At 37.8% G+C, this 14,378-nt stretch overlaps 1 protein-coding gene across 25 annotated transcripts in view; it reads left to right on the plus strand.

The window, feature by feature from the left end:
- Nucleotides 1-14,378, plus strand: part of LOC132821115 (target of Nesh-SH3-like) — a 348,093-nt gene that overhangs the window by 167,270 nt on the left and 166,445 nt on the right. For 17 of the 25 annotated variants that reach the window (XM_060833661.1, XM_060833668.1, XM_060833670.1 and 14 more), the window contains 4 exons: nucleotides 1,199-1,288; nucleotides 1,842-1,934; nucleotides 12,573-12,716; nucleotides 13,944-14,084. The exons of 7 other annotated variants lie outside the window; for them this stretch is intronic. In XM_060833661.1, the coding sequence (XP_060689644.1) occupies nucleotides 1,199-1,288; nucleotides 1,842-1,934; nucleotides 12,573-12,716; nucleotides 13,944-14,084 (468 nt within the window). The remainder of the gene's footprint in view (nucleotides 1-1,198; nucleotides 1,289-1,841; nucleotides 1,935-12,572; nucleotides 12,717-13,943; nucleotides 14,085-14,378) is intronic. One more of the 25 variants, XM_060833663.1, reaches the window with a different exon arrangement.

Raw genomic sequence — 14,378 nt, forward strand, 5'->3', positions numbered from 1 at the left:
GCAACATTTAACAGGCATTTGGACGGTATATGAGTAGGAAGCGTTTGGAGGGATATGGGCCAGATGCTGGCAGGTGGGACTAGATTGAGTTGGGATATCTGGTCAGCATGGATGGGTTGGACAGTGCTGCACATCTCTATGACTCTATATGAGCCCTATGTAGTTCATTCATTAAATGCATTACTTGTTCACATGCAATATAGTTCATTTCTTCTTGTTTTCACTTGCCAGTAAATTTATAATGTGAAAAATGACTCTATTTCCTGCCATTTGGCAAAGTATCAATTAGCATTTTCTCGGGTTTTGACAAAACCTCGCTTAAACATTGCTTTGGAGCAGCATGGTAGCTCAGTGGTTAGCACTACTGCCTCACAGCAGCAGGGACCTGGGTTCAATTCCGACCTTGAGTGACTGTCTGTGTGGAGTTTATATATGCTCCCTGTGTTTGCGTGAGTTTCCTTCAGGTGCTCTGGTTTCCTCCTACAATCTAAAGATGTGCAGGTCAAATGAATTGGCTATGCTAAATTGCCCACAGTGTTAGATGCATTAATAAGGTGTAAATGTCAGGGAATGGGTCTGGGTGGGTTACTCTTCAGAGGGTCGATATGGAGTTGTTGGGCTGAAGGGCCTGTTTCTATGCTGTAGATAAACTTAAAGTACGATACAGTGTCAGTTTCCTTCTGTAGGAAGAATATACTTCCCATTGTAGATGCACAGCAAAGATTAATGATTCCAAGCTGAGTGGGCAGTCTTATGAGTAGAGGAATGGACCTACATAGATTGAAGCTCAGAAGAATGAGAAATTATCATATTGAAGCATATACAGTTTTTTGAGGGCTTGACAATGCAGATGTTGTTTTACTTGATTAGTGAGCCCTTATCTCAGGATGAGAGCTCAGCCATTTAAGACTGATAAGAGGACACATTTCAGAGTTGTAACTCTTCTAAATTCTCTTCCCTAAAGGGATAACGATGCAGAATTGTTCAGTACATGCAAGTCTGCAATCTTTCATGTACTTTCATATATTAAAGGAGTCAAGGGCAATGGAAAAAGGGCAGTGAAGTGGTTTTGATGTAGGTGTTCAGATATAACTTCTTTGAAGGGAAGTGCAGATTTGTTTATGGCCTTACACTTGCTCCTATACTTTTATGTTCTTATGACAGAATTTGCTTTTGATTTTCTCTTGCTAAATTACAGAACCTGAGATTCACCCCACTGTCGATTCATCAGCTACCACATCAAAAAAAAGTGATGAATTTGATTCTACACAAAGGAAGCAGATTTCAGGTAGTACATAAAAATGAATGGATAGCATGGATTTTCACTTTGTTCGAAAATGACACATGCATCATTGGTATGCAGCTCATGTCACTTTGTCAGTATAACTAGGCTGTACACTTCCATGCCCTCGAAGGACTGAACTGTTGCAATGAGTATTGCATAGTAGTACAGAATAATAAATTAGAAAAATCTGAGTCTATTTGACTCAAAGATATGTTCAAGAACAATCGTTCTGCTGTTTTGAAGTTTCTGACAGATAGGATTCAATGGTCATGTTCACGTTAACTGTAATAGTAAGTCTAAATTTTGCATGGAAGTGAAATTGGAATGTTTTTATAATTAATTAAAATGTTTGAACTGATATAGATGGATTATTTAGGTGCGCTGCTTGGCTTGATCATTATATTCTGCAATGCTTGCCACTGCATCTGGTTTTTTTTGGCTGATAAATTAGGCACGATATTAGGCAAACTACAGTGTTTATCTTCTACCAGAGATATTATTGTGCACAGCAGTTGAGTTGATCACAGAGATGTTTTCTTTGTATTCTTTGAATAAGTTCCAGAATCTGAGGCACCATTCTCCAGCACCACACCTGTCAACAATTTAAAAACATCTAAACATGATGCCATGGACACACAACAATCCAAAGGTACTCACAATAAGATACATGAACTGACTTTGATTTTAATATATATGAAGTATGACAATTACTAATCTGTAATCACATCCTTAATTCAAAATACTCCATGCCTAGCAATGACTTCAATGAGTATATTTGCATGCAGCGGATTAGAGCCATTTGAATAGAAGTATATTACGATCATTTGTGAAACTTGTTTTCTGATTGGTAGCTTATAATACACGAAAGGAATTTAGTACAAGATTAATATTGTGTACTCGTAAGCATTGTACTTGAAATGAATATAATACTTGTCAATATCCATTGCTAAGTGTTCTTGCCATATTGAATTGACCTCATTAATTTTAGTAAAATTCCCCAGAATATTCACTGAAATAGATAGTCTTCTACTTACCATGCAGAAGAGATTGCATGGCTGTGAGTTAATGGAGAGGGTCACAGAATATGGAGGTTACACCCTGACTCTGGAGCAGGCACAATGAACTAGTTGGTTAAATGTGGGTGACTGAGGTTTGGGCATTATGCTTTCAGCAACAGTATGCTTGTGTAGAATGGCTGAACTAATTTCACATGTGCAACGTTAATTTATGAATGGGACAGATTCAACTTTTAAATTATCAAACTTTGAATAATTGGTGATGGTTTTCCAGTAAAAGCAAAGTGACATATTTTGGATTCATCTTTGAAAATGTTTTCTACTTGCGAGTTATTTGACAAGGCATTTTATCTCAGCAAGAATACTATCTTAAAATATTTCAATTGATTTAAAAATAGTAATGGCTTCCTCATTCATAAAAATGTATCTTGGGAAATATTAAAATAATCCAAGAATTACAAAGCAACGAATTATGTTTGTCCAGTGATTGTTGAGAAATGAGTAAACACCATACGTAGGATGAGTATTGGATATCTGTTGAGCATTGTCTAGAATATGGAGCTTACGGGAGAAATTTCCTCAACTGGTAAGGTCCTGAATTTTAATACGTCTGGAGAGGCTGCATGTGTCAGCAAAAATGGCAGTGGAGGGAGAAGGTCTGATGTCTGTCTTGTGAACCTGCCTCCCACTGTTCATGCAAGGGATAAGGATAAACATTGTGCATCCAAATTTCATTAATGTAACAGCATACTTTAAAGTGCAGCTGTTTTCGGGTCCACCTGATTTTTGGAAGGAGATTGGAAATATGACTTGTACACTTACAAACTGACGTGAAAAGTTCTAAATTCATTAGAATTTTATGAAGTGGTAGGGTAACCCTTTGGTCAGATGCCCTTTGGGAGTCACCAAATACCCTTTGTGATTGATAAATGTGTATCAAAAATGGATAAGCTGATTGGAACTGCCAAGCTGTGAAGATATTTAAGTCTTTAAATGTTTGAAAAATAAACTATCTGGAGTTGTTATGAAAACCTGTGCTTACTACTTCACTTTGTCTTTGTGATCAGTTTTAAGCTGTTGCAGGGACTGTCCAGAAGTTTGCAAATACCATGAAGAAATGCATCATTGCCTTTAAACCAGAATAATTCCTGTTGTAGCGTTTGTCTTTTCATAAAATTCACTTTACTTAATTTTCAGATATCCTTGCCATTGGGCTACACAGCCTTCTTGTATTTCATTTTGCGTGGAAGGATAAAGATGACTTTCTGTTATCTAATTTCTTTGTCTTTGATGAATTTGCGAAGTGACACGTGTTTGGAACCAAATAAATTAATGCACTTTCTTTCATTTTGCCTGTGCCAGCTACAAATTGTATTAAAATGGCTTAAATTGATGAATGTTTGCAACATTTTTACTAAGGAAATACCCCAAATTTGCTGTGACCAATGAAAGTGCATTGAGACACTCATTCAAAGTGAGTATGGATTATTGTAGACCAGTTGCTATTTTTCTTTAGAATAGGGAACAGAAGTTTCAGTTCAACTGTAGTTTACATTATTTTTAATGAAATGCTCAACCTTGCTACTATTACATACAATTTCTAACAACAGGTGTAAGGCATTGATGCAACCACTTCCTGAGGAGAACAATGCAACACTGCACAAATTATAAAACCTTGACCCCATGTTCTATGTGCAGTGGCCAATGCTTATAGCATGTTTAAACTCACATTAGCTTTGGGCTAGACTGAATCAGTGTACTTTGGAAAGAAGAATATATATTTTCTCTAGATCAAAGTTATAATTCTGATGTTTCCACCCTCCTCCTCACTGCCAGACCCCTCCTAGTGTAGCTGTTGACATGACATTCATCCAAAAAAGGTTCTGACTAAGTCAACAAGCTGCCTCAGGATGCCTTTTGTTTGTATTTTTGACGTGAAAGCTGAGGCCCACAATGCGATGAACTCCTGATTTAAGCATGTGTCGTAAGAGGATTCCCAACATTCTGCCAGAGCCCCAGCTTAATCTTATTTTCTCCTCCATTATTTCTTGCTCAACTTTCACTTTATTAGCTTCCAGCTATACTTTTGCAAAAATTATGGAAAATTCATGTTGCTTGACTTGTTGATTTCAAAACCATGGAATGGAAATTGGTTTAAGAATGTGAGATGTTTTGAATCAGAGATTGTATTATTTTGGGTTGGGAAGACTACTGTTAATATAACAGCTGTAAATGTCCTGGAGGAAGTTGTAAATCTTGAGTTAAAACAGCTGTATAGTTGTTAATTTTTTTTCATTTTCATCTGCCAATTCTAAATTTAGGTTGCTACCTCTCCATCTTTCAAAATCCCATTGACTCTGGAAAAGAAAAAGTAATGTCCCTTCAATAAGTCTATGCATACATCTGATATGGTACATTTGGATCAATAGGCAAGAAACTTTCTGCAAACAGTGTGTTGTTATTTTTTAGGTTATATTTCCTTCCATTGTTGATTCTTTTCCAGAATGCATCATATTTAAGATAATATCCATTTTAACAACACCAGAGAAAGCACTAAGGTGGCAAAGACTTCAAACGTTATCCTCAATAATAGCCCGATAAACCACTTCTGCTGAGTCTTAATGAACATGACTCGTAGAATGGGTCTATGGCAGGTGGGGTGAGAGAAAGCTAATAGATCTAGCCCTCACCAATCTACCTGCTGCACATACATACGTTGATGAGAGAATAGGTGAGAGTGACCTCTGCATGATTTACTGAATATTCTCTTCTTGATGTGGTGTGGCATACCACTGTGCTGAATGGGATAGATTCATAATATATCAAGCAACTCAGATCAAGCATTGTGAAGTGCTGTAAGCTATCAGCAGGAGCACATTATATTCACCCACAGTTTGTAACTTCATGACTGGCATCCTCACTATACATTACTATCCAGCTAGGGTATCAACCTTGGTTAATTGCGGTGCAAGAGGGGATAGGAGAGCCAGCATCAAGATTAGCTAAAAATGAGGTTTCAACCTGGTGCAGCTACAGCTCAAGGTTACTTTGTGCCATAGAGCAGATATGGGTGATTTTATCTACTTTTAGTACTACCAGTTTCCTATACCTCCTCTTTGGAAAAGTCCATTTCATTAGTAAACACTTGGCTTAGCAAATGTGTGTGAAAATCGACTTCAATTATAACTCTTTATATACATTCTGTAGTTGTATCAACATGTTCTATTAAATTGGCCAAAACCATCATTGCCTTATGTGTCTTTTGTTGTCCATTACAATTAAATTCTTTCCTCCACAATTTAAATCAGTGTCTGAATAAAGATTCCTGATGAAGGGCTTATGCCCGAAACGTCGAATTTCCTGTTCCTTGGATGCTGCCTGACCTGCTGCGCTTTTCCAGCAACACATTTTCAGCTCTGAATATGATATACTGACCTCTCCTTCCACAAGCATTTGTATCAAACACGTAACAGACTCGCTGCACGGTATTAACACATCTCCAATTTGCTCACAACATAATATTACACTGCAGTGCTTTACTTTAGAGCATATTTGCACTTTTTCATTTCTAGGCTGATTTAATGATACTTTGTGCACAGGTACAGGCCATCCATCTCATGGATTTTACAGGGGTAAACATAGGAATTTTCCCTTGCTCTCCTCATGTACATTGCTTGAATACTCAGCATTTCTGCCTTGCCAATTTAGCAGAGACACAATCCCAGCTTGTCATTATTGTCATAACTCTAACCTCTGACATTTGCGATGGTATCAATCCAAATTCAGTAGCTGAAATTAATAATCTAAAGGAGAAAGTTGTCACATGTATTTCTCCCATCAATATTAATCCCACAGGCTTCATTTATGACTTTGTTTTAAATGAAAAAACCTTTTTATTATAATTGCTCTTCACCTTCTAACGTGTTATGTAATAGGGTGTACTCATGATTGTGTTCATGACAGGTGCTGGTCTGCACAAATTTTCCTTCTACAGCTCTGTTTGTTTGTAGAACTTTTATTGAAAATAAGAATTAGGATCTTGCCTTAGATGTTCTCTTGTGTACAGTATTGCTGGTTGTTGATTTTAATATTCAGAGCATTGTGTACATTTCCTGCATGTCCACACAACCTAATATCTAACTTAAAGATAAAGCTGCCATTGTCCTAGAGGACCATTGGGCTGCTTTCTCATCATAGAGGGATGACTAATGGTGGTTTAACCTGAGGGTCACCTGTGCTGACACAATGGTTTTAAGAAGTGTATTTTGTCCTGTTTTGTTTAATGAAAAGAAGTAGAGACAGAGGTGGAAAGCTGCCTGTTCCAAGCCAATAAACAGCTGTGATGCCTTGGGTTTTTTTTTCAAAAGTTGGAACAATAGAAGCTGCATGAAAGAGTGCGGTCCAGCTCCTGCAGAACCAGGATTGTATTGCTAGGTCTTGAAGCTGGGCATGGAAGCTGTTATTTCTCTCTCTTTTACAGCAAAAAGCTGGGATTCTTTTCCTGCTGCTAGAATTGCATGTAAGACCATCTATTTTACTGAATTTGCCCTTGCCACGAGTGTGTTTATGGGATGTTATTATATTGGAATAATTGCTGCTCAATAGTTAAATTATCTATTATTATGTTAGATTTTCCAATAGCATTAAGCTATTCCAATTCTTCTTTATTTTGTTTGTATTTAACGAAAGCGAGTGTAAGAATAAGGTATGTTTTGGTTCAAACTTAGTAGTTTAACCAATCAAATTGCATCCAGAACACACCATTTTCCACTTGCCTTTAAAAATAAGAAAACATTGGCATCTAGGCAATCTTATTAATAAAATTTGAGGAGGTTAAGTCTGGCGCATAATACACCATGCCTCAGGTAAGAGGAGATGTTGCAAACCAGCCATCCAGCTAACTAACCCCCAATATCTAACTGCTCAATAGCAGAAAGCAGAGGTATAACAATAATATGATCTCATCTGGATATTTTCCAGTTTTGAATGTTATTTTTCATACCCTGAAGGTAAATAGGGAAAACACCACTGTAGATCATAGGGAAAGTTAGTTATTTTCTGGACTGTTGGAAATGACCACCCAAAGCCACAAAGTGTTCAGGACATAAATGAGTGGCCATCTGACTTTTTGCCAAGGTAAACACTGCCACTGAAAAAGGCTGTTCAAGTCCTGCTCAGAAACTGAGGGAGGAAATGTGAGGGGATTTATGGTGGATAGTGCATTTATTTGGTAAATAAGGTGATGACTTTGGTATACACGTTTCTGTGTGGTGCTATAAAAACTGTAAACTGGCTTTAAAAAAAAAGAGGAGAATGAGGAATGGCTATAAGAGATTTAGGAGAGACAAAGAAAGAAAGAAATGGGGAGAATGGTGATATTCATCACAAAAAAGTGATTATAATACAGGAAAGGGATGGTGTGGTTGATGAGTCCAAAACAATCTATTTGTCTTAAAACATAGAATATAGAACGTTACAGCACAGTGCAGGCCCTTCGACACTTGATGTTGCTCCGACCTTTTGAACCCATCTGAAGCTCATCTATTCCATTTTCATCCGTGACCATTTAAATGCCCTTAAAGTTGGCAAGTCTACTATTGTTGTAGGTCTTACTATGCTGAGCAAAGAAGCTACCTCTGACATCTGTCCAGTATCTATTACCCCTCAGTATAAAGTTATGTCCCCTTGTGCTAGCCATGACAATCTGAGGAAAAAGGCTCTCACTGTCGATCCTAGCTAACCCTCTGATTATCTTATATGTCTCAATTAAATCGCCTCTCAATCTTCTTCTCTCCAACAAAACCAGCCTCAAGTCCCTCAGCCTTTCCTCATAAGACCTTCTCTCCATATCAGGCAACATCCTAGCAAATCTCCTCTGAACTTTTTCCAAAGCTTCCACATCTTTCCTTAGTGTGGTGACCAGAACTGTACTCAATACTCCAAGTACAGCCACACCAGAGTTTTGTACAGCTGCAGCATTACTTCATGGCTCTAAAACTCAATCCCTCGACCAATAAAAGCTAACACAATGTCAGCCTTCTTAACAACCCTGTTAACCTGGTTGGCAACTTTCAGGGATCTATGCACATGGACACTGAGATCTCTCTGCTTATCCACACTGTCAAGCGTCTTACAATTAGCCCAGAACTCTGTATTCCTGTTGCTCCTTCCAAAGTGAGTCAACCCTCACTTTTCTGCATTAAACTCATTTGTCACCTCTCAGCCCATCTCTGCAGCTTATCTATGTTCCTCTGTAACCTGCAACATCCTTTCGCACTGTCCACAACTCCACCGACATTAGTGTTATCTGCAAAATTTCCTAACCCATTCTTCTAGACCTTCATCCAGGTTATTTATAAAAATGAAGACAGCAGTGGCCCCAAAACAAATCCTTGCGGCACACCACCAGTAACTGAACTCCAGGACGAACATTTCCCATCAACCACTGCCCTCTGTCTTCTTTTAGCTAACCAATGTCTGATCCAAACTATTAAATCACCCTCAGTCCCAAGCCTCCAAATTGTCTGCAGTAGCCTGCTGTGGGGAACCTTACTGAAATCCATACACACCACGTCAACCACTTTACCCTCATTCACCTGTTTGGTCACCTTCTCAAAAGAACTCAATAATGTTTGTGAGGCATGACCTACCCTTCACAAAACTGGGTTGACTACCTCTAATCAACGTATTCCTTTTTAGATGATTATAAATCTTATCTCACATAATTCTTTCCAATATTTTACCCACAACCAAAGTAAGGCTCACTAGTCTATAATTACCAAGGTTGTCTCTACTCCCCTTCTGGAACAAGGGAACAGCATTTGCTATCCTCCAGTCTTCTGGCACTATTCCTGTAGACAATGATGACATAAAGATCAAAGCCAAAGGCTTGGAAATCACCTCCCTGGCTTCCCAGAGAATCTGAGGATAAATCCCATCTGGCCCAGGGGACTTATCTAGTTTAATGCTTTCCAGAATTGCTAATACCTCCCGTCTAGTATAATTGTACATATGTCAACATTCTCCTCAACAACATTGTCTTTTTCCCTGTGTGAATATTGACAAAAAAAATTCAGTTAGCATCTCTCCTGTCTCTTTGGGCTCCACGCACAACTTCCCACTCCTGTCCATGACAGGCCTTACTCTTACTCTTGAACAGACAACAAGAGGAACTTTTACACTCCTGCATGTATCCTACAGATTATTTCTTTTCTGTTATTTGATTATTTGGTAAATAAAAATCAAATTTGCAGGCAAGTTATGGAAAGATGTCTGAGCCATAAGGCCTTCAAGTGATGATAATGGAGTACATAAAGGGTGGAATCCTTTAACATGGCTAATTAGTTGGAAGAACATTTCAATGGATGGGAGGTGAAATATGGAGAGCCTTACACCTTCCTATTTTGATTCCATTCAGGTTGGGGCAGGAAGGTCCATGGAGAAGTTTCCTTCCAACCACCAGTTGAGGGCTTAATTAATGACTATGTAATGATCTCATCTGCACTTGGTATTAAACCAGTACCTTGGCATTGCTTGTGGGCTTGGGGTTTAGCAAACACAATAAAATACTCATTAACTTGGACTATACTTCATCCAAGTTAAAAATATTTGATCAGTAGCTCATTAACCAATATTAATATTCAACAATAGACCTAGTTATACATTTCATGAACTGTGGCTAAATCTTGTCATATACCCAATTTAGAAGCCCATTTTGCTCTGGTTCAGGTGTAAAAGGTGGGTGGAAGGACAATCTCATTTAAAGGCGATTGGTACTTTCGATTAGGTTTGTAAAGGAAATCTTATTACAGAAGCAAAGGGCAGTTGAGTTATTGCAAGAACTTTGGATCAGCCTTCTTGAAAGAAGCTATTGCTGCCAATGTCACTCTAAATGAGAACATGGTAGATAGATTTAATTGGATAAAATTAGAGAAGTAAGCACTCAAAGGTTATGGTACTCAAAGTAGAAAAGTTGCTTGTGGTACATTGGATAACTTCTAGATTGCTGAGAAAAAGAAAGCTAGAAATTATGGAGATTCTGTCCTCATTATTCCAGCTCTCCTTTATATGTGGGCCATTCCCAAAGCTGAGAGGTTTGTATCTGTCTTACCCCTATTCAGTAAATGGAAGGGAGACAAACTTGACAATAGCAAGTCACTATTAACAGGAGTGGCTATTTTCCTTTTTGTTCAGGGACAATGTATCAGTGGGGATAAGACTGACTGACATTTGGGAAATTATGGACTAATGAAAGTCAGCATAGATTTGGTAAAAAAAGATTTGTATTTGACAAACATCATTGACTAAATTTTATACTAAATAGATCACATTTCCTCCAAAATGTCAAGATCGCATTTTAGTAAAAACGTTGCTCCATCAGTGTAAGTAATTAAAACTGTAAAAATATTCAAAAGGAGCACATCAGGTAAGATGCCTTAATGAAATTAATTGAAATTAATTTATCTAGTAAGTAAAAATGTCAATGAATAGAAAAGGAATTCATGCCTTTATATAAAGAGGATTTTATTATAATGTGATCATTGTGTACAGTTCTGGTCACCACGTTACCAGGAGGATGTGGATGTTTTGGAAAGGGTATTGAAAAGGCTTACCAGGATGTTGCCTGGTATGGAGGATTTTAATTTTGGTTGGATAGACTGGGGTTGTTTTCACTTGAAGGCAGGAGGTTGAAGGGTAACCTGATTGTGAATGTCATGGATAGAATGAAAGTGTGAGGCTTTTTCCCCCAATATGAAGGTCCTTTTTGTGTGTGTGTGTGTGTGTGCGCGTGTGTGTGTGTGGGTGTGCGCGTGCGCACGAGAGAGAGAGATATGGAATTTACTGTATTCTTATTTTGCACTTAAGCGATTTAATAGTAGTATAGGCACTGCATGATGTTACTTGTCTCATGTAATAAATAAGTCAACCCATTATAAACCTTATGGAATTGATTATATTACAAAGCTGTGTTGATTGGCTTCTAAATTGGGCATATGACAAGACTTATTCATAGTTTATGAAATGGTCATTTGTCTATTCTTGAATATTCATTTTGTTTGATGAACTACTGAGTTCACTGAGTTGAGATGTTGATTTGCAGATGTTTCATCCCCTGTCTTGGTGACATGTTAGTGTTTTGGAGCCTCCTATGAAACCTTGAGCAGCTACGGGCAAGACACACTAAGGTTCAGAAAACATTTCGCATGATTGCCTTCATTGCTCAGACGTTTGAATATAAGAGTTGGTACATCAGGTTGATGTTGTACAGGAGGTTGGTGAGGCCTGTTTTGGAGTACTGAGAGCTGTTCTGGTCACCCTGTTATAGGAAGCTGGAGTGGTTTCGGAAGAGATTTACCAGGATGTTACTGGGAATGGAGGGTTTGAGTTAAAAGGAAAGGCTTGATAAGCTGTGACGTCTTTCACTGGAGTGTAAGAGGTTGAGAGGTGACCTTATACAAGGTAATAAAACAATGAAGAGTATTGATAAGATGAATGGCAGGCGTCTTTTCCCTAGGTTGGGGGATTTCAAAACTATGGGGCATATTTTAAGGTGAGAGGAATATGGTTACAACATTCAAATGACATTTAGATAAATACAATAATAAGAAGTATTTAGAGGAATATGGGCCAAACACAGGCAGGCGGGAGTAATTTAGCTTGTGATTATAGTCTGCGTAGACTGATTATAGATTATAGACCGCGTGGACCAAAGGCTCTGTTTCTGTAGTGTATGACTCTATGATATGAGCTCAGTCCGGTTACAGAATCTAAACATTCTCCTATGAAAAGGGTACTTCCAACAATGCTGTCCTCTTCATGTGGACACTGCAATGCAGTAAATAATCAAAAGTGCATGCTCAGCTTTATGTTGTGACAGCATATTAGGGCCTATTCAGTACATTTGATACCTAAACTTTTCCTGTTAAATGTAGTGGTTGGTTTAATTGTGTATAAAGCATATTTCATAGACAACTCACTGTTTTATGTGGAATCCATTCATTATCATTATACAATAATTATAAAATATACTGCATCTATTTTGGAATGTAAGCATTTTGCTTATCTCTGGATTATTTGAACAATGTGCTTCAGTCATGAAGTTTAGATTACGTGCTTTGGCAGTAATGTGTCTGGCAATCCATTTAATGTTAACATAATGAAAGAATAAGGTCAATTCTGCAACATTGTAATAATATCCAGTAATACAAATGCTTGCAACGATGCACCTGAGAGATTAAGAATTTTGTATTTGGCTTCCTTCTTATCCCCAGCAGATCATGAAGTGCCAAACTCTGACATTTCTAAAGTGTTCAGTTTCCTCCCAGACTATGAACTGCCAGTCACTGCCTCTTCACATGTGATCAATCCAATTCCAGATTCTGAAGCTGCTAAGATAGGACAGAAAGAAGTTACAGGTATTTCCAAGAATATTTGTGCTTTGTGAACTTAGAAATGGAGTAAGTAATCATTAGTGTCTGTTGAGGTTTTTATGCATTAATTTATGGCCAGGGCAAATGCTGTAGATTTGATGCCACTTTTTTATAGTTAACATAGTGTTTAAATTACTTGCGCATAAGATAGACTTAATGCAGTTTTTTTTAGTGAAACACGTTCACTTTTGTTGCACAACAATCAATCTACTATATGATTCCTGGAACTTAAGCATTGTAAGAACTGAGGAACATAGTATTGAATAAATACATATTACATTATGCATAGTTTGGTTTACTATCAGGTGTATTAAGTGTGCATTATATGACTACATCAGAATCAATTACTTTATTAATAGAATGAATCAATTCTGCAACATTCTGATATTAATGCCCAGGAAACAAATATGTTGATCAAAAGACACAAACATTATTTTCATGAGAGATTAAGAATTTTGAGTTTGGATTTCTTCTTCTACAGCAGGCCATCAGCTACCAACCTCTGGCATTCACAATATATTCAGTTCAATCTCAGACTAACAGCTGACAGTCACTGTCTCACATTACATGTTCAGTCCAACTCCAAACCCTGAACCTGAAGCTTGATTGTAAAGTTTCTGGCAACTTAGAATGACTATGCTGTTATAATATTAATTGTTTCTTCTGTGTAAAAGACATAATTATACAAGGTTGCTGGATTGTCTTATTTATCCTGGGCTTTCCAGTGCAGGAGCTGGGGTTTCATGTGGGGTTGAAAGCTGGAATTCTGGCGTCATGATCTCGGAGGTAACAATGGTTACTGCACAGTACCAGCCTGCCTCCTACCCTCTCATTCGCTTTTCGCCCCCAAACTCATTGGCTTTCCCTTCCCACTCCACCCCATGCTCTCAAGTCTTCTTCCCAACCCAACGTTTCATGGAGGGGTTGTGATCATCTTCAAATGTGAAATGGGTTAACAATGGCATTAAAAAATGAAAAGTATGAAAAAAATTAGTTGTAACTGAATGAACAAATCTACACATGTTTGTGGCTTTTAATACTGTATGCAAAATATTGTTATTTATTAAATAGTTGTTCCTAAACCCATTTAAAAGTTATTATAAAACAAAAGCCTAATTTTACTGCACTGTAATGATGTTCAGTCTTTATCAACACGACAGAGGTGTTATTTTCACAAATCATGTAAGAATTTTATTCTTCTTATCCCTGCAGACCCTGTGGTGCCAACCTTTGACACCCCTAATGCGTTCAGTTCAAACTCAGACTATGGGTTGCTATTAACTGATTCTCCACATGCATTCAATTCCTCCCCTGATTCTGATCCTGCTAAACGAAAAGAGAAAGAAATCACAGGTACTTAAGAACATATCTGCGCCTTGGAAGGGAACTCAATAGAATAAGTAAAGTTGTGATATTGGCGTTACTATAAAAGGTAGTCCCGGGAGCACATCCAAAGGGCTACCTTATCTTTCTAACATTTGACCCCTCACATTCACTATGCCCAATTCATGTCAATCCACACAACATAATGTCCTCTTCGCATTTCCCATGGTTTTTTTATACTCCTGGACTAACATAGTGCTTGCTGTCCCTCACCAATCATACCCGCTTCATCTGCCAATTAAACTCATTGAGTATCTAGGAAGA

The sequence above is a fragment of the Hemiscyllium ocellatum genome, chromosome 12 (genome assembly GCF_020745735.1).
Source record: "Hemiscyllium ocellatum isolate sHemOce1 chromosome 12, sHemOce1.pat.X.cur, whole genome shotgun sequence".
NCBI lineage: Eukaryota > Metazoa > Chordata > Chondrichthyes > Orectolobiformes > Hemiscylliidae > Hemiscyllium > Hemiscyllium ocellatum.